The 26,130-nt window shown below is 35.7% G+C and overlaps 2 protein-coding genes across 13 annotated transcripts in view; one reads left to right on the top strand and one right to left on the bottom strand.

The window, feature by feature from the left end:
* RALGPS1 (Ral GEF with PH domain and SH3 binding motif 1) overlaps positions 1 to 26,130 on the bottom strand; it is a 127,465-nt gene that overhangs the window by 70,115 nt on the left and 31,220 nt on the right. The window lies entirely within an intron of this gene.
* ANGPTL2 (angiopoietin like 2) lies at positions 83 to 21,970 on the top strand. Of its 2 annotated transcripts, none has more exons than XM_035341861.1 (5): positions 83 to 622; positions 9,714 to 10,575; positions 19,147 to 19,340; positions 19,532 to 19,802; positions 20,294 to 21,970. In XM_035341861.1, the coding sequence occupies exons 2-5, from the start codon at positions 9,768 to 9,770 to the stop codon at positions 20,491 to 20,493; spliced, it is 1,473 nt and encodes a 490-aa protein (XP_035197752.1). In that variant the 5' UTR covers positions 83 to 622; positions 9,714 to 9,767; the 3' UTR covers positions 20,494 to 21,970. The 2 variants fall into 2 exon arrangements, with proteins under 2 accessions (XP_035197752.1, XP_035197751.1); XM_035341860.1 differs by having other exon boundaries at positions 84 to 622; positions 9,719 to 10,575.

Raw genomic sequence — 26,130 nt, 5'->3', positions numbered from 1 at the left:
GGCCGAGGCCCCGCCCCGGGGCTCCGAGCAGCCACGGCCGCTGGCGGCGGGGCTTGGGCGTCTGTTACCGGCGGAGCCCTTGCACTCGTGGGAGGAGGAAAAAAAGCCTACCCAACCAAAACCTGTCAGCTTGCTGCACGCCTGCCCTTCCCCCTTCCCCCTTCCCCCCCCCCCCACCCCTCACCCCCACCAGATGTAGGTCTACCACAAAGGAGCTGAAGTTCAAATAAGGCTGCTTTAGCCTTGGAAGAAATGATGGACTCACAATTTTAAAACCAGAATGCCGAGTTCTCTCTCACCAGGACAAAGTCTTACTTACCTCAACGGTAACACTGTACAGATGCATGGCTTAGACTGAACAGCCAAGCTGTGAAAAATCTTTAAAAAAAATAGAGAAAAAGAAAGGAAATAATTTTGTAGATCATCCAGACATTTACTTTTCTAACTTCAGTATAGCGAACAAAGCTATTCAGCTGTAGACTCTAGGCTACGTTCACTGAAGAGTTGCACTTACGATACGCAAACTGCTAAGTGAGATGCCACAACTCGTGCGGACAAGTTGTTCTGATAGCCTTTGATGAAAGCACGCTAAGGACCGAAGAAAGAAGACGAAGGAGACAGGGTAAGAATGCATGGTACAAATGGGTTAAATTTAGAATATGCATATGTTTTTGTATGTTGATGGTCCAAAGACTGATTGGTTTGCATACGAGTGTAAGCTGTTCAAAGAAATTACTGCTCCCTAATACAAACAGCAAATATTTAAAACAAATTTAGGTGTTAAAATAGTTGAGATATTTTATGATGCCAGGCACTAAAGAGCCTTCTTGCCATTATTTTCTCGAATATGAAATTTATTTTATCTTATTTAATTCTGCATGTAACTTTAGGCTTCATGTTTCCTCAAACCGGCTGCAAATGCATACGAATACTGCATGCCTTTCAAACAACTTTCCAGAACATACTAATTACTAATGATAACTTTTCTAAAGGACTGTCTGTATTAAAAATGATGAAATCTCTATTCTTCTTACACTCATGTCTGATCAAAGAGACACAATAGTTCCTGGAACTTTATAACAGTCTACAAAATAAATTTCACTTAAGAACAGAACATAGCATGTATGAGTATCTTTGTATAAATATTAAATATTTATGATCCAACTACTATTCTTCATGAGCAAAATGTGTCACATTTATTAATATGTGAGTGTGTTTAAGGGCTAGTATTCACTAAATGCATGTACACGTGTACATACACAGCATAAACATCTTTTTTTCGTAGTAACTGGATTAAGTGAAAAATAAAGTGAGGCCACTGTTAAGGGAAATAATAACAATAACAGTGTTCTCTCAGTAATTACATTCCTTGTCTAGGACGGAAATTTAGTAAAGCAAAAAGAACAACCCACAAACAATATTACTAAAATTCTTGGTAATCAAGAATGAAAATCTGTACTTCTTGTAACTAAAAAGGCTGTACACTTTTGCCAAAAACTTCAAAATATTACATGGCAGCAAAGCATACATAATCCTTTGAAGTTTCCTGAAGCAATTGGTACTATTTCAAAACAAAAGTTCTCCAGGAACTAAGATATCCTCATGCTGAAGTGTTTCATTAGTCATCCATTCCCCAGAGTGAAGAAAAAATAAATAAAATCTTTCCCTTTAAGAAGCATGAGCTAGTTTTTGAATCAAGATTTTACCACAAATTTAAATGGACAAAGCTAAGTATAGAATGCATTATAATAAAAGCTTCTGAAGCAATTAATTAGTTTCTGTCAAAAGTGTGGCATGGCTCACAATGGAACCAAGAACTAGTGACAAAAAAAAAAATACAACTCCACCCAATAAACTCAGAATTAAACTTCCTTTTACATCACCTTTTCAAAATTGAAACTGCATGGTACTTACTATGTGTCAACCTTTTCCTATCCACTACTATATTTCAAGCAAAACTTTAGAACTTTTCCTAATACACGTGGCATTCACACAACCATGCAGTACTTTCATTGTGAATTTCCTTTTACCAAACTGAAAAATGTGAATGTTCAGCTTTTTCACAGCAATAATTTTCACCTACAATCAAGCTACAGGAGTTAATTCTAAAAGAAAATCTGTCTCAATGGAAGTCCCTTCCCCTTCAAATTGAGCAAAAATGAATAAATCAAATTAAATACAAAGGCTACATTAAAAATCAATAGATTAATGTAATTCAATTCAAAAGAATATTTGGGAAAGAGAATATGAACAGTGCATGGGTGCGTGCTTTGAAAAAAGTGGCAGGGAATAAGAAAGAAAGCAGCTTCAGAAAAGTCATGCTTATATATCTTTTTACAATAATGTTGTGAAATCCAGATAATAGTACTGGCTTGGTGCCTGGAACATGCTAGCTAACTGTACATCCACAAACACTGACTATCAAAGGACTCTGCAGAAGCAAACACTAATGTTGGGGGGGGGGGGGGGGGAAGCATCACAACAAAACAACAAAAGAAACACCTCTGATCTTTGTATAGTAGGAATTTACATTTTTTGACAACCTTGCTCCATGTGCTTTTACAATTCCATTAAAATGTACAACTGCACTACCTACTCTAAATATCATTTTAATATCAAAGACAATATTATTAAAGAAACAGTGAAGATTATTTGTTAGCTTTACATGTTTCTTCTTTAGAATCAACAAGTATCAAACTACATATGAGTACACAATCAAAATAATTGATCTTTTCAAGCAAAACTGTTATACGATCTAACACTATGCCTTTTGTGAATATGCTTTTATTTATGTATCTAAATACTTTAGTAAGCTGCACACAGGGTACCACAGCATGCAGGGTTATGTAGGAAAAGCCAGACCATCAAATGACTGCTAGCCTCATTATATTAAGTATGACCAACATACACACAAAAAAATATATACTGATTAACCCACAAAACTGATTTTTGTTAGAGTGGGTTACTGTAGCAATACAAACTCATTTGTAGGTAGGGTAACACTGCTGCTTTTTTCTTCTAAGTCAAAACAACCATACAGGAAAATGTCAAAAAACACTAGTGTTGTGCAAAAAGTGAGTATCTTGAATGTTTCACATACATGTTCTCCCATCTATCTGGGTATTTCTAAAGAGCCATGAAGTATCAGCTTAAATACGTGCATTCAACTTGGGCATACACTTAACAATTCAGTCTAGACTGTTAAGTGCTTTCAGTCAGAACGGGATGAACAACATACAATGACACAAATTCTGAGTGTTAGACCTTGTCTATTTCCTCTTTAATGAGATGAAAGTCACTTAATATGCCCTCTGCCCTCCCCCCTCCCTCTCAAAAGAAAGAAAACATGACATAAAAAAACATAGACACAAAATAGAGTGAAATAATAAAACTCCAAACTGAAATTATTTTTCTAAGTATGTAATACTCTGGGTGCCTTTTAAAGGAAATTTAATGACAATGACTGAAAATAATTTTTGCTTTAACAATAGTTACTATCCCAAAAGATACCGTAAGTTAAAAAAGGAATCCTATTTTACTTTGACTGTTGATGGAGCACTCCTGCTTAAGTGTAAAAAGTCAGGTAGGAAACATCCTCCTTCACCTTCTTTATGACTATCATAACTGAAGCCTGATGGACTGAAAATGCCTACTTGGCTCCTGAGCTGCAACATAAAAAACAAAACAAAACATTTTTTTCATGGTTTGTAAGTGACAATTGCTATCTTCATCATATAGGATCTTAATTATTTGCTTCTCAAACCACAATAGTAAAGTGTTTCTTCTTAATTAGATTATGTTTGCAGTAAAGTTAACTATACTACACAGTACTGAAAAACTTTATTCAAATGGTTTCTGAAGTTCCTAGAATTCCCCTCATGTAACATCTTGGTTTTAGTACAGAAAAATGTCTTCCCTGTAACGCAGTCTCCACACGTGGATACAGTGTCACGTATCATTTATAAAAAAGCTGCATTTATATACCTCAATACGTGACATTTGCATACCTGCAGTCCTCTGGATTAATAACAGCTTACTATAGAAAAACAAGAGGAGCAGCAAGAAGCAGTAACAGAGCTTTTACCTACTGGGCTGTTTCATGAACCTTATCTGTAGAAAAAAAAAAACATAAAATTTATATTTTGGTACAGAATCTAGACAATTATTTTCCACGTTTATCTTAGTTGAGGTCTTTCACACAAGATTTACAGAGCTCATTATTTTACTTTTGTATTTTTCCAAAATACTATATTATAGGTGATGTCTTCAAATGTCAAGACATTCTCTCCTTGAACTGACTTGTAATCCAAAATAAAAAATAATTAAGTTCAGTGCTTAGCTGCCTTCCAGTGGTTTTCCTATGGTCTCAGCTCTTCTTTGCAGAACACTGAAAGTGTAGGTGTAAAAAACACAGTACAGACGCTCAGAGATAAGAGATCAGTCTCTCAGTGGTTGAAAGACTCAACATTGCAAACAACTTGAGTTCCACATGCAAAAGTGTTGATAACATATACTGAGGCTTTTATAAAAAAAACTTTATTTCCAGAGTAATACTGCAAATGTCTGTTTTATTAAAAAAAATAATCCAACAAAAAACAGCCATAGCATTGAAAGGTTACTGGTTGCATTTTCAAAGAAACTCAATACTTAATTACATTATTACAAGTCACACTTTCATCGGATGATATGCCCTCATTCTCATTTGCACACCGAAGTCCCAAGGATATGTAAAGTACTTCATAAAACCTTAAAGAAATTGTTGAATACAAATACATGAATGTCTGTTTTGTAAAAATGAGGTCCTATGAAGGATAGTACCAGAACAAACAAATAATGGAAAAAAAGTACACATGCTGTAACATCCACAATTAAATGTGCATTCTGTATACAAGTAGCGTTAAAAAAAAAAAAAAAAAAAAAAAAAAAAGCATACTGCTGGCATTGCCACCTTCCATGCCTCCTCTTAAGGTCAGCTGATTAAAAAAAACACAACACTGAACATCTGTTAAACAGTAATACTTTGCACGTATAAATATTTTTTAATTCACTATTTCAGGATCACGACAGTAATAAATTACAGACTGAAACAGCTGTATAATTTCAGATGGTAAAATACTCAACTCCTGTTGAAATATCACCTGTAAGTTTCAAGATATTCATAACAATACAAAGGTAATATATTTTGACTAACCAAAAATCCTATATAAATAGGATAGAGTACAAAACAGAAATATTTCCAAGGAAATTTAAAGATTTTATTTGATTTTGCTGTTTAAATGACTGGAAAAAGCAATCAAAAGCTGAAACATACAATATCCCTTTCAGAAAGTTTATTACCTCTTTTTTCACCAGATCACAGGAACATCCTCAGTTGAGCAAACAATGAATGAGCAAACAAACCAAATTGTTATTACGTACTTTCAGTTATATACATAAATAGGCCAACATTTGATCTACAACCTGATTTATTTATTTACCAAAGCACTTACTCTAGCTAGGAATATGAAAAATGAAATGGTTATAGCAACAATGCTGCCAACAGTTTTCATACAGATGCAGCTGTTATTGGCAAAAAAAGAAAATTGAATAGAATAACATGCTACCAAGTAGGGTAAGCATACACAGATTTGATTTTAGCTGGGTCTGTAGTAGGATGAGTTTGGCAATATAACCGTACCAACTTCTATGTATAGTGCTTATAGGAATACACAAGTATTGAGCAGCCAGAATCTTAAAAATGAAATTACTTCAAACTCCCATGCTTTTCCTAATTAGAAGTTCTATTTCATTTGCAATTAAAATGACATTTCTTCTTCCTAAGCGTGATTCTTTCACTTCTCCTGCTTTTGTCTGTATGCTTGTTTGTTGGATAAATTTTGTTTGTGCATATGAGAATAAGAGAAAGACATGGTGTATTTCCAGCAAATAAAATTTACAGCAAACCTACAAACATGTCTTTATACAATGCTGTTCCATGCAACAGCAAGATTGAAAAGTCTACAGATACTTAAGTGGAATTTTACACTCATGACGAACATGGCCTCAGCAGTACAGCTCCCTCCCAGTCCAATGCAGAAGAGTTAGGGAGGGGGAAAAGAGGAAGAGGGAGGCTGAGCCAGAGAAACAGGAAGAAACGTCATCAGCAAGAAGCAGCACTAACTAAGGACAACTACTACAAGCAATTACTTAAGTACAACAGAAGAAAACAGAAAGCTAGTGTGCTATACATCTAGTAAGTATGATCTTCCTCTCTCATGGGAAGGAATCCTGATGTCCTAAAAGTCTTATGGTCTCCTAATCAAAAATGATGAGGACACAAATCAAAAGTATTAAAGCCTTCCTTAAAACTACTTCTCTGGCTTCTTGCCCCACTTCTAGCAAGTTTTTTTTTTTTTTTTTTTTTTTTTTTTCCTCCCCAAAGGAATCATCATTCAGAGTTATGCAAACAAGCATGTTGGTTATGAAGCTCACTTGAATCCAGCTATAGAAAAAATGCAATGTATTTGATGTAGCCAATTACAATATGCAACAAATAGTCTTCATTCTCAACTTTCTTCTTTTTTAAAACAATAAAACTAAGAGATTGTTTCACAAACAGACTGCAGGAAAGATATCTGAAGACAGTACATTTCTTGCTTCAATTTGCAAAGGTGCATTCTTTTACCAATATACTTCTATTTCCTGTGTTTTTTCTTATAGGAAGAACACCTTAGAAAAGGTGACATGCAGACAAGTTTGTAAGAGAGAAACATTTCAGCATGGTCTAATCACGCTGATGTCATTCACTGACAGCTTACCTTCTGAATTTTGAAATAATGTTTGAACAGATATGTTAAGATGAGGTTGATGAACTCTGTTCCATGTTTTCTTATACAATTCTTAAAAAAAAAAAAAAAAAGAAAAGGAGAAAAAACAAACTGTTATAAGTTCTTCTGTATTTCTTCAGCCTGGAAAGAATGTGCACTCCAAATCCTATGCTTGAATAAGGACATGAGATGCTGTAAACAGACAAAAGTGAACTCAGAGCAAAAGTTTCCTTTCAGTGGGTCAAAATAGTTACATTTTTTGAGGGGAAGAAAGGTATTTCAATTCAAACACTGAAATAAAACCAATTTTACACCTACTGTGTTAGAGACATTTGCAAGAACAGTCCATCTATACTGTAATACAGGGCCTGGAAACTCCCATGATTTCTAAATGTGACTTGCTATGCAAACGTTGATTATGCAAGTTACTGCTGTCTGGGGTGAATTTATGTTCCTCATTTTCCAGGGTTCCAAATAACATTCCTTTACTCAGAGAAACCATATAAAATCCCAAACATGTATCTGTCAAGTTTTCAAAATTATTGACAAGTTCTGTGAAGTACAATGCCCTTCTGTTTGCAAAATGAAAAAGCTTATTCCAAACTGCATAAGAAACTGAGGCAAAAATACATTTCCGAAAACTTTGTTTGAATCATTTACAGAAGCATTTACAGAAATTTATTTGGTTTATTTCAAAACAGAAAAATGTGAATGACTAATAACCATATCTCTTCTCAGTATGAATGATTAAAGCCTGCATATCCATCATTATTTTGGAACAAAGAAAAATTACTAAAAGTCAGCAGCTGCCTAGAACCGTTAAAAAAAATCACACTGGATGGGACCTCACCATCTTCTCACAAAGTAAAACCAACTTCTATATTAGATCACATCGCTCAGCACCTTGCCTAAATCAAAAGCTTATATTTTTCCAGGAATGGAAATTCCACCATCTCTTTGTGTGACTGCTTGTGGTTTAGCTCAGCACCATGCAGCTGTTCATTTACTCATCCTGCTCCCCGCAGCGGGATAGGGGAGAATAGGGAAAAGGGGGGGGCGGGGGAGGGTAAGAAAAAAAAAAAACAAAAAAAAAACTCATGCGTTGAGATAATGACAATCTAATAGGACAGAAAAGGAAGAGAAAAGAAAATGATGACAAAAGAATATACAGAACAAGTGGTGCCCAATACAATTGCTTACCACTCGACAACCAATGCCCCTGAGCAGTGGCCTCCCCCCCACCTAACTCCCCCTAAGTTTTATAGTTTTGTATGATGCCATAGGGTACAGGACAGCCCTTTGGCCAGTTTGGATGAGCTGTCCTGGCCGTGTTCCCTCCCAGCTCCTTGTGCACCCCTGGCGTCCTCGCTGGCAGGGCAGTATGAGAAGCTGAAAAGTCCTTTTTGCTCTGTGTAAGCACTGCTCTGTAACAGCTAAAACACTGGTGTGCTACCAGCATTATTCTCATCCTAAACCCAAAATACAGCACCATACCAGCTACTAGGAAGAAGACCATCTGTGCTGAAACCAGGACACTGCTTCAGACCTTGGCTGCCGTCATTGTGAAACTCTTTTCTGAAATCCAAAATATATTTTTCCTGAGCCAATTTGGATCCATTGACCCTTGTACTTTCACTGTGCCCTGAAAAGATTCTATCTTCTCTACTAACACCCATTAAGCAGCTTAAAACAGCAGGAATATGTCTCTTACCTCCTCTCCTAGGCTTAACAAACCTAGCTTGCTCTCATACAATCATCTCTGCTAGCCCCGATCTATCCATGTTGGTGGTTCTCAGCTGGACTCATTTGAGTTTCTCATAGCTGTTACTGTCACAGGTCATGTCATTTATAAAATTACATTGTACTAAAGATGACCAAGCGTTAATGTGACAGTTGTTTAAACACTGAATAACCATTCCATTTGAAAATTTTTATAAGCAAAGAAAAAATATGTTGATAACACCACCTTGGTTTTAAAAAGTATCAAGCAGGCTTTATACACTGAAGAAGCTCTATATTGGATTATTTTTTTTTTTAAATTATGAAAACTAGGATAGATGTACACATGCATGTCAAAATTAACCAACAAATCTATTAAGAAATACGCGACATCAAGGTTGTATTTATGCAGTTGATAAAAGAACGTTCCCTAACAAGCGCATTCATGGCAGTACTGCCAATGCTAAGTTCATGTTTCCTAGAAAACTGTTGCCTATAAACTTGTATTATTTTGTTTGTTTTTAAAGAGATTAATTTTTAAGGATTATATTTGTAGCTATACAAAATGAAAATATATGTTTAAATGAAAACATTGATTTTGGATACTTGTGGTACTTGCCTGGTAGAAAGTGCTCTTCAAGTACTGGTATTTATTACATGGTTTCTTGGGGTTCTTGACAGGCTTTAGATAATCTAGCAACTACTAACTACAGTTCTGACCACAGTGTGGCACAGTTATTCCCGATGATGCCCCCTTTTAGCTGACGTGATTTCATATGGGACAAGAAAATTATCTCTTCCATTCACAGACAAGCTAATTTAAATGGCCACAGGTTGCACCTAGGGAAATTTAGATCAGGCATCAGGAAAAACTCTCAAAGAGTGGTCAGGCACTGGAACAGCCTGCCCAGGGAGGTGGTGAAGTCACTGTCCCTTGCGGTGTTCAAGAAGCACCTGGAGAAGTTGGTACGAGATAAGATTTAGTAGCTTAGGGTAGTATTGGTGATAGGATGACAGTTGGACTAGATGATCTTGTAAGTCAAGTCCTTTACAACCTTGTGTTTCTATGATTCTAAATACTACGTAATATTCTATCGTCAATTTTAGAACAGATTATCTTTATTTTATTTTATTAAAAAAAGCTTGCACAGATTTCCAATATGTTACTTACTGTTACATTTATTTTAGAACAGATTTTACGAAGTTCTTTGCAGAAGAATATTTAACCAGAAACAGAGGATCATGATGATAAGAAGATTAATCTGTTTAATGCTTATAGCTGTTGTGGGAACTGCTGCAAGCCAAACACAGGAATTTGAAGGCAATGATGAAGAAAAAGAACAAGAATTCATTTATATGAACAGATATAAACGTTCCAGTGACACACAGGACAAATGCACTTACACCTTTATTGTACCTCAGCAGAGAGTGACAGGTGCCATTTGTGTTAATTCTAAAGAACCTGAGGTTCTACTTGAAAACCGGGTAAATAAACAGGAATTACAGTTACTTAACAATGAACTTCTTAAACAAAAGAGACAAATAGAAACTCTCCAGCAATTGGTAGAGGTAGATGGTGGGATTGTTAATGAGGTCAAGCTCTTAAGAAAAGAAAGCAGAAATATGAACTCTCGTGTCACACAACTCTATATGCAGTTACTACATGAAATTATCCGGAAACGGGACAATGCCTTAGAACTTTCCCAACTTGAGAATAAGATTTTGAACCAAACTGCAGACATGCTGCAGCTTGCAAACAAATACAAAGACTTAGAGTACAAGTACCAGCATCTGATGTCAATTGCAAATAATCAGTCAATAATAATTGCCCAGCTAGAAGAACACTGTCAGAGAATGCCATCCATAAAGCCTCTTCCACAAACTCCACAGCCACCAAACAAAGCGTATCACCCTCCTACTTACAATCGCCTGATTAACCAGATATCTACTAATGAGATTCAGAGTGATCAGAATCTGAAGGTTCTGCCACCTACCTTACCAACCATGCCCGCAGTAACTAGTATTCCAACTTCAACTGATAAACCATCTGGTAAGTAATATTATTGATATGTCTACACTAATAATAAGTAGTAGGAAACATCGTAATATAAGGAAATGCAAATAATTTATCTAGCAAAATAAATGATTTTGAACTGATTGAGATTCTTAGATCTGACACAGTCTGCGTATATTGAGCTGACTGAACCAACTGTACAAATGGCAAAAGCCCTTTGAGAGATCATAAAGCCAAAGTGTAGTGATCGGACTTCACTTCAGTGGAGCACTGGACTTGTGGCTGCTAGTAGATACCAAAGTACTTTAACACTGTTGCCACAAAGTCCTACTCCTCTTCCTTAAAGTATAAAAAAGTTCACTACAATCATTCAGAACTTCTTCAGTCATTGTTTTACTACCGTACAATCAATTAAGGTTATAGAAAGGTTATACTACAGTAGTCAATCTTAAGCCCATCTCTGAAAAAGTTATACTGCTTCCAGATTTGTTATTGGTACAAATTATTAAACATGATCTAAAAATACATGCTAATATATGACAGAATACCTCAAAAACTGACATTGTATGAAAAGGTAAATGTAACTGCTGACTATCTAGAATATTTAAACTACTGTTTCTTTTAGCACCAGATTTTTTGGACAGAGTTCTATCTACATGATAGATTAGGCTTCAAATTTCAGCTTGTTAAAGCCTGACTTTCCTGACCTTATGGGAATATTACTAGTTTGGTTCATTTCCAAAGCTTTTATTAGGAGATAGAAAATGGAAAATATGAGTAGCTGGGTGAGATGTTGGAATAATTTGAGAGATTGCACTGAATTTGGAGCGTTAAACATTATTTTTAGATTTTTGTCCAAATTCAAGTCACATTTGTCATTTGGATTCTCGTGAATAGTTGCCATTAGATCTATATATGGTGTTCCATTTGAGTTAAAAAGTAATCAAAATCAATGGAGACACTCCCAGTGAAGCAAATGGGACTTTTGGATGAACCACTCATGAAATGAATTTATATTCTAACATAATCTTTACCTTTATACCTTATTGTGCCTTCTCCTCAAGAACAGGAAATGGTAATAGGCTACTTTGTATCTAACACTGATTTTATGGTTGTTTCAGTTCTTGTTATTGAGTCTTTGTTCGCAGAGTTTAGAACTATCTTAAACTTTATCTCCAGGTAAAACACCTTGTTAGCCAAGGAATGAATAAAACTGACAACAGCAGAATTTAAAAACAGTATTTTACCTGTTCTTAATGCAGATAGCCTCACGGTCCCTGAACCGTTGGCTCTTAATTCTTTCTTAAAATAGGAAGAGGTTATGTTCACTCTTGCTCTCCAGGTTTTAGGTCCTGAACTTTTAGTCACAGCTATTTTGAGATTCTGTGATTTTACAGACACATATTTATCATGTTGGTTATGGAGTCAGTTTGCTTTAAATGAATATCAAATAAAAAGGAAAATAGTTCAAGTCCTAGGTATTATATTTTTATTATTTTTTTAATATAAAGAAATTTCAGTAGCCTTGTCAAGGCCAGGGAAAAAAAGATAATCAGGCTAAGATTTATTAGTCAAAGAATGCTACAGTAATCCCCAACCGCCTGCCATACAAGACGCCCCACATCAACAATCTGAATCAATTTTAATATACCTGTTGTAGAACAAACAAAAAAAAGGCAAAAACATGCATTCTGAATCCTAAGAGATTTAAACACATTAGCCCCACAATTTTTTCCTGTGTTACTTCACCAAGACAAATCAGTTTATACCAAACGTTTGAGATGAAGGAGCTGCAAAAAAATCTTAGTAATTGACAGTCAATGATTTAAATATTACTTACTTGTGCCCAACTTTGAACTGCTATAATTCACAGCATCTGAAGGGGTTTGACACTTTGTGTACACATTTGTGAAGTTATTATAAATTATTATAATCCAGAATGGATTACATCTGTGTTGTACTTGCATAGGGCACTTGCACTCTAAGACAGGAGGAAAGGGAAGCAGGTGGTACAATAATACGGGATATTATATAGCTGTTATTACTCTCTTAAGAGTTCTGCCATAAGCCAGAATGCAAGCATTGGAAATCAGAGCTCAATTAATCTAGGAGATTGGTAAATCACAGGTAAAGAATCCAATTGCACCTATGGTTCCACATATTTCAAGAACATTGTTCATGTTTTATGTGTCCTGAATTGGGAATACAAGTCTTTTTTTTTTTTTTTTTTTTTTTTTTTTTTTTAGCATGGGAGGAACATGCACTTGCTTCAGAAAAAATGCATACTACAGACTAAGGCATGAAGTAAGGCATGTGAGATGCATATAGCATATGCTTCAAGGGTATTTGCTACTTAATTCAAATGACCTGTCAAACTCTATAGATTTATCAAATATAGTAATTGCCATTAAATAAACAAAATAATAATAATAAAAAAACACAAACACACAACTTACTTCTCCACGGAAATTTTCCCAAGAAACTTGAGCAGGTGTTACAGTCTACAGAAAATCTCTACCACACTGCTACAAAGTAGTCATTTTACAACACTGCCAAAGATGAACTGGCCATAGCTTGCACTGTGCCATGCAAAACTTATTAACTCTGATAGGCAGCTAATTACCACTCAACTGCTCCCACTCCCCCTCTTCAGCAGAGCTAGGTGAAGAAAATGAGATGGAGGAAAGAAACGTTTTGGTTTGATATAGGTGCTGTTTAATGAAACAAAAGCAAAGGCCACACAGAACCAAAAGGAGAAACAGTTATTCTATTCTTCCCATCAGCAAACGATGTTCAGCCACATCCTGGGAAGCAGGGCCTGGATACACATAGCACTTGTTTGGGAAGGCAAACATTTCCATAACAAGAGCCTCCCTTTCTCCTTCCACTTCCCTAGCTTTTAGTGCTGAGTGTGACATCATATACCACTGAATATCCCTTTGGTCAGTTTAGGTCAGTTGCCCTGGCGATGTCCCCTCCCCACCTCTTGCCTGCCCTCAGCCTACTGGCTTTTGGAGGGTGTGTGTGGTGTTTTACGAAGTCAGTTCCAGCTACACGTGCAGAGCACAACACTGTGTGGGCTGCTTTGGGGGAAGTTAAATTGATCATAGCAAGACCCAGTACAGAACCCCAGAACACTAGAATCATGGTATTTTTCACTATGTAAAAATAAATAAATAAATAAAAACGACGTGAGAAAAACACATCTATTATAATTTCTTTGAATTGATACATTAGAGGATGTATCAGTAGAATACTATCCTTGGACTATTACTTTTTATTATCTTTATCAATGACATACACAACTGGATCAAATTGCACCCTCAGCAAGTTTGCAGATGACACTAAGTTGAGTGGTGCAGTCAATATAACAGAAAGAAGGGATGCCATCCAAAGGGACCTGGACAAGCTAGAAAAGTGGACCCACGTGAACCTAATGAAGGTCAACAAGTCTAAGGACAAGGTGCTGCACCTGAGTGGGGCCAATCCCCAACATGAGGACAGACTGGGAGAACTCATTGAGAGCAGCCCTACAGAGAAGGACTTGGAGTTCTGGTGGACAAAAAGCTTGACATGAGCCAGCAGTGTGCACATGCAGCCCAAGCAAACTGCATCCTGGGCTGCATCAACAGAGGAGTGGCCAGCAGGTTAAGGGAGGGGATTGCCCCCCCCCACACTCTGCCCTTCTGAGGCCTCACTTGGAGTACTGTGTCCATGCCTGGAGCCCCTGGTACAAGAAGGACATGTCAGAGCAGGTCCAGAGGAGGGCCACAAAGTTATCAGAGGGCTGGAGCACCTCTCCTATGAAGAAAGGCTGAGAGAGTTGGGGCTGTTCAGCCTAAAGAAGAGAAGGCTCTGGGGTGACCTTACCGCAGCTTTTCAGTTCTTTAAGGGGGCTTATAAAAAAGATGGAGAGCAACTTTTTGCTCAGGCAAACAATGACAGGACAAGGGGAAACACTTTTAAACTGAAAGAGATGAGATTTAGATTAGAAGTTAGGAGGAAATTCTTCACTTGGAAGCTGGTGAGGTACTGGAACAGGTTGCCCAGAGAATCACAGGTTGCCCAGAGAATCTGCAGACACCCCACCCTGGAGGTTTTCAAGAGGGGGTTGGACAAGGCCCTAGGCAACCTGATCTAGTGGGAATGGCCTCAAGCTGCAAGGGGGAGGTTTAGGGTGGAAATTAGAACGTGTTTCTTTTCAGGAAGAGTAGTCAGACATTGGAAGGGGCTGTCCAGGGAGGTGTCACTGCCCCTAGGGGTAGTTAAGGAAAGGTTGGATGTGGTGTTTAGGGACATGGTCTAGTGGGTGATAGTGGTAGGGTTGGATCAGATGATCTCGAAGGTCTTTTCCAACCTTAATGATTCTATGATACTGTTATATGTTGATTTAGACCTGAGTCAGGGCTGATAGTTCAGTATTTTCTGGTAAGGTGGTCTGTAGCTGGTGAGAGTTGCTATATAATTCTCTTTCATGTAACATTCTCATTGATCTCCTCATTATTTTCCAAAATTATATTAATTGCTTTTCTGGATCTATTATCCACAAATTTAACAGAAGTCCATCTTTTGAGTCAGTGACAGAAATATGAAGGGAGAAGTACAGAAGACTATTAAAATAAAATCTGGCTGAAAGGAAGCTGAAGATGGTATTTGTCTCTTCCCACAAAGCAGAAAGTCTTCATTTCTAACAGATGCATCTCCAATCCATTCTTGTATAACCTTAAGGATGGAGATTTATAACCTTGCTAGGTAGTATATTTCCAATTCCAGCTGAGTTTACCGCCAGATTAGACAATTCATCAGGGAAAAACAGATTCCCTTTCTGTAACTTAAGTCTACTACTATTCATCCTATGAACAGCAGATGTAGAAAAGCATCTATTTCTTTTTAATATATGGAAGAACAGTTTTATAATTTTTCTAACTTTCTATAAGTGAAGTATCTATCCTTCAAACATTCTTTTCAGACTTCATCTGACCTGTTAAAATTTGTTGAAAACTCATTCACTGGCCCACATTCTGCTTGTGCTTTTAAGTACCCAAACTGGCTTTACTATCACACAGAAGAATAGAACAGTTACTTCATATGCATAGTACCTTTTTTGTTCTGTCTTCATATAGCATTTTCATTTTTTGCAATGAGTGAAGTGTTATTGACTTATTGTCAACTTGCAGTACTATAGAACCCCATGATCCTTGCCTGAGGAAGTACTGCTTTTCTAGCTATCTTTCATTTTGGTCTCCAGAGGTCCCTTCCCAATTCGATTTGACATATGCTATTTTTCCCTTATGTATGTAACTTATCAGAATATCCCTAGCTGGAAGGGACCCATAAGGATCATTGAGTCCAACTCCTGCCCCAGCAGCCTCGCAGCCAGCCCTCACCACCCTCCCTCATGCCCTGGGGGCTCTACAGACGCTAGAATGAATTAGGAAAAAAAATACAACCATGAACAACAATCCACGAAACAAACAACCTGCCTACCACCACAACTGCCCAGCCACTGAAAGAAAATCCATGTACATCTTATCCAATCCTTTCTATACAGTGTCTAAAGTTGTCAAATTTGCCAAAGCTCCTGATGGTACTAATCATCTAACCACAGCTGACCTGTTCAAAAAAAAAAAAAAAATGAAGCAAAATGGAAGAACGGTATTAAATGGCATCTTATTTTAATCTGTTGACAGATGGTCTTCATCACAAAGTAGTAGGTCAATGTTTTCTGTTATCGTAGACTTAATACTGTTGTAGTCTTTATATAAGAACAAAAGCAACGAACGGTCATGCCTAGTACTCTGACCTAGCAACTACTTTATCTGAGCTTTCTTCAGATTTTCAGAGCTACTAGAAAGTTCATGATCTAGCCAGGTCAATTTCTTATGATTTTTTCCTAGCCTTCTACAATAGCAAAATCCACTGTAGTGTTCTCAGCTGACACTCTTTGATGAAATTCTAAACTCTTTTGTTGGACTAATTTTTCTAAAGGATTTTCTCGCTCTCTGAATTTGCTTAAATCTCTTATATTTGAGCTCATTTTCTTTGTTTTGCTTTCTTTTCTTTCTTAAGAATTGGAGATTCCATTGTTTCACACTCAAAAGATTGCCCACAGTGCTTTCTATTTCAGATTTTATGTCAGTTCTTCCCTACTCGCTAGGTTCAAATTTAATATGGCTCACTCTCTATTTTGTCTGTTTGTCCATTTTATGCATTTATCAAAAAGCTGTTACCAACAAATTCCAAAACCTTGTTATATTATCTGATGCATTCTACTCCCAACAGATAAAGAGATAGTTAGAAGTAGGTAATTCAAAACAGTTAGCAAGAAGCTTGCGTTACCATACAATGAAAATCTACAGACAACATGGCATTTATTTTCCAGGCTAGAACTGACTGTCAAGTGGAACATAAGATCTGAGAATTCCTATAGACAGCTATGTACTGTAATGTTTTTGTTAATCATTCTCATAATAAATCCGCTAATACTCATTATTTTGGTTTAACTGAATTGCTTTCATTACTACAATTACTTAAACAAGTTAGAAAGGTTAATTAGAAGGAAAAGCAAGTGCAAGTATTTGGTAAAAACATACAGAATATGCAGAAAATACTTATAAAATAACAAATGCAATAAAGTTAGAGGACATAAGTGTAATTTTGCACATGGAATGTCAGTATGCATAGATGCAAAATATACAGTACAAGAACCAAGAGATGGATAGTTGGATAGTGGCATATACTACATTTCTTCTCATTTTAGTTGTGATTACATCACAAGTTGGAAAAAAGAAAAGCATGCTTAAGATGTTCTTCCATCAAGACACATGAAATGAGGGTCCAAATACTGTAGATATCTCAGACAGTTTAATAAGTGACAATTAAAACTATTTATCAAAGTATTGTGATTTCCAATTGTAGAGTATTTTAAGTATTCCAGTCTCTTTTAGATAACAAGCATTTGAACACACATCCATGTTACATGTTCTTAAAAATATAATGAAAAAAATTTAAGATCCTGTAAAAGAAGCGACTGGAAGAGATGGGCCGCAAGTATTCCTCCCCCCCTCCCATCTGGAAAAAAAAGAAAAAAAGTATGTAAATAATTATACAGCTCCAGAATTCAAGATACAACTACAGTTGCTCTTTTTAATATGTGCCACTACCTACATGTTGTGATAAAATAAACGAGAGCAATTTACATTACCATCATTCACTACCTCTATCTCCTTCCACCACTCACAATAAAACCATGTAACTTTGTCACAGAATACTCTATCTACACCTGTACTTCCAGAAATCTGAACAGTTAAGCCCATTTTCTAATTCTTTTGTGCCTAGTAGCAGGACCCTAATTGCATTCTGTGAATATGACTGACAAAACAAGAACACAGCAATACCACACACCAAAAAATTGGATTGCCTCCTGGTGCACTGATGTTTTATTAGCTAGTTAAAAAACAAACAAAACCAAACAAAACAACAGCAAACCAACTCCCCAAAACACCAAAATTGTTCCTATTAAACATTTATTACTACTTAATTTACTATGTATAAGGATAGCTCTTCTTCCATTGTTGGACAATGAATTATGAAAAAGGGTAAAGGGTCTGAATTAATTTAAAAGAGGTTACTCTTAATAGCAATATATGCTTCAGTATGACTGTTGACAGAAGATCTGACAAGCCTTCCTCCTTCAGCATGGGAAAAAAAAAAAAAAGAGTCTCTAACCCTGAAGATTCTTTGTTGACTTCTTGTTGACTGGTTGTCAGATATGAGAATAGAAGCAAAGCGTCTAGAGGACTCTAAGTGCAGTTATCAGCATGGACTGATGAATTGTTCATATCTAAATTTGTCAGACTTGTTAACGTGGAACCTAACTATCTTCTCACAGGAGTAAAATAATGAACAAAAGACACTTTCAAAATGACTATGCTCTTTATAGAGTCTACTAAATTCAGGGAAACAAAAAATCCATTCTCCTGAAAACGGGAAAGAGCACTATCTTTAACTTCCATGAATGCAAAGTATTTTAAAGTATTTTAAATCATCTAATTTATCTAAAAATCTCTCACTGTATACATGCACATTCCATCTTATGAATCTGATTTTTTATTTTGTTTAGCTTATTACCATTTACTACAGTGGCAGCAGTAACCTACATTCATGTTTTATGTTGCTGATTCCACTGTTTATTTTCATTACTTTTTTGGAGATCTAAAAAGCTCAAGATCTCCAAGAGAGAAATAAAGTCAAACTTGCCATTGTTTTCTAAAGGAAAATATTAATGTTTATCTACAGAGTAATTCCTATTTAGTTTCTTTGAAAATATAACCAATGTTATTAGACTTCAGTTGCCTTAAATAAAAATCTACCCATATCATTATTTCATTGTGAAGTGTTCCAGAAAAAAAATTTACAGTGAAGTAATCTGTTTGACAACACTGAGTAGACACGAAAGCTTCCATAAGAGAAAAAAGAAATGCACTATTCAGCTGAAGCAAATATACTGTGGAAAGTGTAGAAACATGCTACCAATTCAAACACTGCTCTACATTAAAGTTATACTCAGTTGCATTTTGACTGAAGAGTCCTTCTGTTTTGACACAGGGCCCTGGAGAGATTGCCTACAAGCATTAGAAGATGGCCATGATACAAGCTCCATCTATCTTGTAAAACCGGAAAACACAAACCGACTTATGCAGGTCTGGTGCGATCAACGGCATGACCCTGGTGGCTGGACAGTCATTCAGAGACGACTGGATGGGTCTGTCAACTTTTTCAGGAACTGGGAGACATACAAGGTTAGGACAAGTGAGCAGTTTAATGTCTTTTACCCTCTAATAATTATTGGTAAAGTTAATTTAAAAGGTGATTTTAGAGTCTTGACAACAGATTTCTTAAAAAGGAACTTGTTTTCTACTTAAGAATACACGCAGATTTACCATTAAAGCATATGCACAGTATTAATGCCCTTCTCTTGCTTCCTTTACAGCAAGGATTTGGTAATATAGATGGAGAATACTGGCTTGGTTTAGAAAATATTTATTGGCTAACGAATCAAGGCAACTACAAACTGCTCATAACAATGGAAGACTGGTCAGGTCGGAAAGTATTTGCTGAGTACGCTAGCTTCAGACTAGAGCCAGAAAGCGAATATTACAAGTTGAGATTGGGACGCTACAATGGAAATGCAGGAGATTCTTTCACTTGGCACAATGGTAAACAGTTCACCACACTGGACCGGGACCACGATGTATACACAGGTACAAGGCCCCCTTTTTGTTTCCTTGACTTATTTAAAAAACAAACAAACAAACAAACAAACAACAACAAAAAAAAAAAAGGAAAAAAAATACAGCTGTAGACTAAAAAAAAAAAAAAGTATTTTAGAGAGTTGTCAATTAGTAACTTATGAAATACAAACTGATGTGTCAGCCCTTGTATGTACTACCTGAATTAAAAATTCTCACTCTCACTGAAATACTTATTAATTACATTAAACACAGGTCTGTAAAATATATTGAGGTTATTTGAGACAAAAATGCAACCAGATTTTCCAGCAAAGCACAGTACCATTAATGAGTCCATTTGTAGAACTTAAATATAGACTTGGTTCTTGAAGAAGCAGCACCTTGTAGTGCACAGTACCTACATGTTAAATACACAGTTAAAAGTATATTTTGTGCTAGGCTTGTTTGCTTGCTGTAAGATTTTTCATTTTTTCCCGAGACTGAATCGTAGCTTTCTTTTACAGGTAATTGTGCTCATTACCAAAAGGGAGGATGGTGGTACAATGCATGTGCTCATTCAAATCTCAATGGAGTCTGGTATCGTGGAGGACATTACCGCAGTCGGTATCAGGATGGTGTTTACTGGGCTGAATTCCGGGGGGGATCTTATTCACTAAAGAAAGTTGTTATGATGATAAGACCTAACCCCAACACATTCCACTGAGAAAATTTTTCTCTCTTTTTTTTTTTTTTCCCTTTCTTGATCTAAAAAAGATGTATAACTATGCTGTTAGCACCTGGAATTGTTTCAGAAATTAGGAATGTAAGATACTGTAAATTTATTGCTAAGATGTGAGGGCTTGTATATTTTATTTTCAAGAATCATTCCAGGGAAAGAAAAGCTGAAGTAAAAAAAACAAACAAACAAACAACAACAACAACACAAAAAAAACTGAAAACTGAAACAAAATAACATTCAGAACACCTCTGTGTACCAAAAGTAGTTATATTAAGCCATTTAGAACTGACAATTGAGATGGATTGTGGATACATGTTCTGTTTTTTATTCCCTGTAAATTAAGTTTGGATGGTAAAAATACTGCCACAACATTTAAATATTTTTGGATGTTATATTATATATAAATATTCTCAAATACAGGAAATATTACGAACTGTACAGCAAGAGTTTTATTATTATTATTATAAGCAATCACTAGACACAGGAAATCATATCCTTTGAACTAAGTAGCTGGTGTATTAGTATGATTAATTTAATCTTTGTTAACTGACATGAATAAAATACTATATAACTTGAGTTTGTGAACAGATACTCAAACCATTACTGTCATCATAAATCCAGTCTTTCCTATTTACTTTGAGCATTTTAATAATCTGTTCCTACAAATTAGAATTGGTGTTTCATTAAAATATTTTAGATGGAAAACTTTAATCATTTTTCTAGTCAGAATAAACTAGCTACCTGCACAGGGAAATAAACTTAGATTTACTATGGATATAATATACTGTATAGCCAATGTGTCATACTATACTATATTTTGTACCTGACTTCAGTCATTACCTGCTGTGTAGGCTCTCTAGTCAGAAATGGCTGGATATAAATTAAAGGGACTATCCAACTTTGCAGGCAAATGATGGATACCACTATATAAGCTATTTAATATTCTTAGCCAATAGGTGAAAATTATATAAAGAAGCTACCTATAGCCAAGAACAGTTATATTTGCCATATTTCACAATTATATTATTGTCAAATTATTATACCATTTTACTCATCTATAATTAGAGTTTAGTCACAACTATGACATACTGATTGGTATAATTCTAATATTCTTCAATGGTAGGTTTCTAGAACAGACTGTTATTAACACACCTTTCAAAGTGGAAACTGCCGTGAAAAATGTAAGTTAAAGAATGCATGTAAGAGGGAAAGCAAAAACCCCTAGAATTTCAATATATTTCTTCTCAGTAAGCCTGCAAGACACTTAATGTGTTTGTACATCTGTTTGCACACTTTTTCCCTTATTACCTCATAAATTCTTTACAAAGGTATGATGTGCATTAAACTGGCGTGTGAAACAGCATGTGTTGTATATAACAAAGTAGGGTTTTTAATATATTAGATCATCCCTGTAATATTGTAATCTCTTAATAAAGCAACAAACGTTATTTTGAAATGTTCAGATTTTATCCTGTTTTGGTTCAGGTTATTCACAGAAAAGCATAATTAATTTCACAGAGTATACCTGACACATTCAAACCAACTGGGGATGGGAGTAGGAGGTAGAGGAAAGGAGCAGAATAATTAATTAAAAAGAGTATGTCTGGTTGTATCTAATAAGTTAGTTCCTGTCATGTATTTAAAAAGCATATTTGCATCATAATGAAATACTTCCCAAAAATGTTGTAGGGCAATCTTTTAAAGACACAGGTTTACAAAAACTAAAGACATTGGAAAAAGTTGTGTACGTTACTATATAGACCCTATTCATGAAATTCAAGCTTTGCTTGGCTCAATGTGGACCATCACAGTAAGACAACAATAAGGTTCATATCATTATTTCATAATTTAGCTAAGACTCGATCAGATAAGCAACCAGTAGAAAAAAAAACAACATTTAACATGGTATTTATTTTTAAGATAGAGGCTGGCACATAAAAAATAATTATACATAAGGAACTTAGAAATTATATAGTGAAACAAGTTACTTGCAAGTATACTGTCTGAATCACAGATTTGCAAAATTTCACAGTGCACTTTTTTTTTTTTTCAAAATCAGATAGTAGAAATTGCTTGGCACTAGGATCTCCCATCTCATGACCATAAAAGGTAATTTTTTCTCATATTTCTCTAATTACTTTTAACTCTTTCAATTGCATTCTTGTTTCATCACTCCCAGAGTGTACATCTCTGATTACACTACATTTTCTAAAAATCACAAACAAAACATTTTCCTGTCATTAGCAAAAGCACAACAATTGACTTTAGACAGGAAGATAGATCTGCAGAACAACAGAGAAAAGTTTTGACAGCTTCAATTCTTTTCTATTCCTCATTTCAAAAAGTACTGTAGAAATATTCCTTCAACTACAAACACCCTAAAAATGTTGCTCTTCAAACTTTTTGAAGTATCTTTACCTTTTTCAGAGCAATAAGGAAAATGCCATAACTAATATTTTAATCACAGTGGGGCTCCCCTTCTAGCATTTAGGGAAAAGGCTTACAAGAGTTAAGTTACTTCAGAAGACAACTCTATTCTGTTATACACAAGTTTCATACAAGTTCTTCCCTGAAACTATTCTATTATCAAAGTTTTCAGCATTATCCCCATTGTCATATTCCAAGAGATTTAAAAAAAAAAAATCAGTAAAAATTTTAAGTTGTAACAGAACTTACATATCTTTGTCTTTTCTATAACATACAGATAAGAATGTAAAAGATCATATAAAACAATGACAGGAACAAGCTGTAGATAGCCACTTCACCCATGAATTTTCAAAACAATGTGACTGCTGTTATTTCTTAGAGCAATGTGTGACTAAACAGTTCCAATGTTCTAGACCACAGCATTGCTGATTCCACAAGTTATTTTTTATTATTTTAAATTTAGAGGGTTTGTCTGAAAAGAAAAACAAGTGTTGGGAATTTTAACATAGTTGTTTTAAACTGTATTTCTTGTTACTATATACCTATTTACTATATACTAATCCTTACCATAATAAGGAATATATTAATCTTGTATTATAGCCTGAAGTTGTGAACATACCATTTGCCTCCAGGATTCATTGATTCATAGAATGCTTTGGGTTAGAAGAGACCTGGTTACTCAAAGGTTCAACTGAACCTCTAGGTAGTAACCCTTACTTTGAAAGAGCAGCAACACTACATCTTGGCAATTATCAGGGAAAGGTTCTCCATGGTGTATGAATCCTAAGGGGTAACATATTCAGAAGGATCGGAAGTCTAAAGGAGGTTAGCTGCACGGCAGCAGGGTTTTCACATTCAACCTCATAACTCTAACATATAGATTTTTCCCCTTCACTTTCATTAAGCTTAAGTCTTTCATTAGGCTTGCTTGTAACACTTTTGTCCATTTTGGAAATATTTTAAATTTAATTCAAATTGTCTTGGAGTGATCTCCTATTAACTGGATAGTCATAAAGTATTTCTTATACAAGCCTGATCCAATTCTATAAAGCTGGGTGTTTGGGCAACCTAAACAGTTATTTAGCTCTCCAGCATGTTCTCCAGTGCACCTCAAACACAGACTCACAGACTGCCCCAGATGGAATGAGAACTGGTGTCCTGTAAGTGAGAAATAAGAAACTGTTTTGCAGCAAGAGACAATTTGCACTACAGTAGGAAATGGGAGCCCTGTGAACTCTACAAATTTTCAGACTCTGTCACTCTCCTTCACTGTTATAAATTCACTATTTATTTCTAACCTACATCTACTTGCCCTCCTTGTTCATTTAAGCAGACAGATTAGAGAAGCGTTTCCATACCTAAACAGTCTCGCCCCCCGCCCCGAGATATCTAATCAGTGAAACCATTCCCCTTTGAATACTTTCTTTTGATAAGCTAAACATTCCTTCAAACCTCAAATTACTTAATGGAAGTTGCAATATTTTTTCATTTTTTCAACACATTTTGTAAGCATAGCCATTAGGAACAGTTGTCAAATGTGTTTAATAAAAATATTCTTCATGAACAGTGTTGGCTATTATCCTCAGGAATTTGTGCTGTGATTCATGCTGTTCAACATGGTCATAAATGACCTGAAAAAGGGGGTGAACAATAGAACAGAAATCTGTTGATGATATTAACTAATTGAGGTTAGGAAGAGAAAGGCCAACTGTGAGGAACTGAAGAAGGATTTAAGAGACAGCTTGTTTAGACAATGAGACAGCAGACAAAACTATACAAGACAGACAGTGATACACATGGGAAAAAAGTCCTGACTTTCCATATTAAATGAAAAGAGCATATAATTACCAATAAAGGGAAGATCTTGGGATAACAATAAATAGTTCCTGAAAACAACTTGCCTTTCTAATTGCTACTAAACATTGAGCTAACATTGTTAGGAATTAAATAGAACACCAAAAACTTTCTGAAGTCACTGTATAAACCTAAGGTGCACTTTAGCTTAACACTGTTAACAATGTGTACCATCTCCCCCTCAGAAATGATACAGAACTGAAACACTGCCAGAGAAGGTTGTCAAGGATGCTCAGATACATTAACTGACAACAGAGATAACAACCAAAGCCTATAATGTCATGAGTAGCCTGAAGCAACGGCATAAAGAAAAAGGTTTATCTAGTGAAGGTAAAGGCTGTGTTCAAATCAAGCAAAACCACATGGTACAGGACAAAGCTGAGGAAATCCTTCCTACCTGAGTGCTGTGGATGTAAAGAGTTTACAGATTTCAAAAGAGAGCACATGACTTTATGGCACATAAACCCCTTGAGGGTAACTAATACAAAGACATTAATTCTGGCACAGGAAACTATAAAGTATTCTTGCGCTCTAGTTATCCATGTGCAATGATTTATAAATATAAACCCTTTTAAGCTCCAGTTTAGTAACATCCTAAATTACCTACAATCATATAATGAACTATTACCTGTTTTAATGTAACATAGTTTCTTCATAAAATATAGCGCACAAAGTTCCTGCACAACTCAGCATTTTCTGCATTGTTTCCAAATTCTGATTACTTTTTTCTGAATTTAAATTGAATCTGAATCAGAACCTCTACAAAAAACATAGTGTAACAAGCTTACATAACCTGTGGATACCCTTTTGGGTGTCCTATTTGAAAATATTTCACTATTTCTATAGTTCTTTGTTTACAATAGAAAAGTGAAAGATTTAACAGAAACAAAGCATCACCTTTCTCATTGATAAACCTTAAAGTCACAAATGCCTCACTTACAGGAGAGTAGGCCTGCTGCTTCCTGTGGAGACTCAGCAAGTCAGACAGCACATGAAGTCTCAAAGCTACCTGGACTACATTCATTAACAACCACCTGTGTGCTCAGAAAGATTACCAGATGAAATACTGATAAGCAAACGGTTGGTCAAATGTCTGCTTTGCATGTCACAAAAAAAAAGGAAGTAATCAACACTGGACAACATTTTAACTGGAGGCCTCCTTTTTAACAAATTTTCTAGTTCAACTGCACATGGATCTGTTTAGCACCCAAGAGAAATTCTCATTCTGAAAGTATGTATGTGTATGGCTTCTCTTTTCTTGAGTACAGCAGTGATCAAGGTATCGCTTTCAAGGTATTAATTTTTCTAAAAGTTGTTTGGTAATGCAAGTTGGACAGAATT

This window comes from Oxyura jamaicensis, chromosome 17 (assembly GCF_011077185.1).
Source record: "Oxyura jamaicensis isolate SHBP4307 breed ruddy duck chromosome 17, BPBGC_Ojam_1.0, whole genome shotgun sequence".
Taxonomy (NCBI): domain Eukaryota; kingdom Metazoa; phylum Chordata; class Aves; order Anseriformes; family Anatidae; genus Oxyura; species Oxyura jamaicensis.
The sequence above is the reverse complement of the archived record's forward strand: the minus strand, read 5'-3'. Positions and strand labels throughout refer to the sequence as shown.

Excerpts from the sequence above, each read along its gene's own strand:
- ANGPTL2 (XM_035341861.1), top strand. The coding sequence starts at position 9,768 with ATGATGATAAGAAGATTAATCTGTTTAATGCTTATAGCTGTTGTGGGA. Across the intron at positions 19,341-19,531 it reads GGAACTGGGAGACATACAAG|CAAGGATTTGGTAATATAGA; the intron begins GTTAGGACAAGT and ends CTTCCTTTACAG. Across the intron at positions 19,803-20,293 it reads GGACCACGATGTATACACAG|GTAATTGTGCTCATTACCAA; the intron begins GTACAAGGCCCC and ends TTTCTTTTACAG.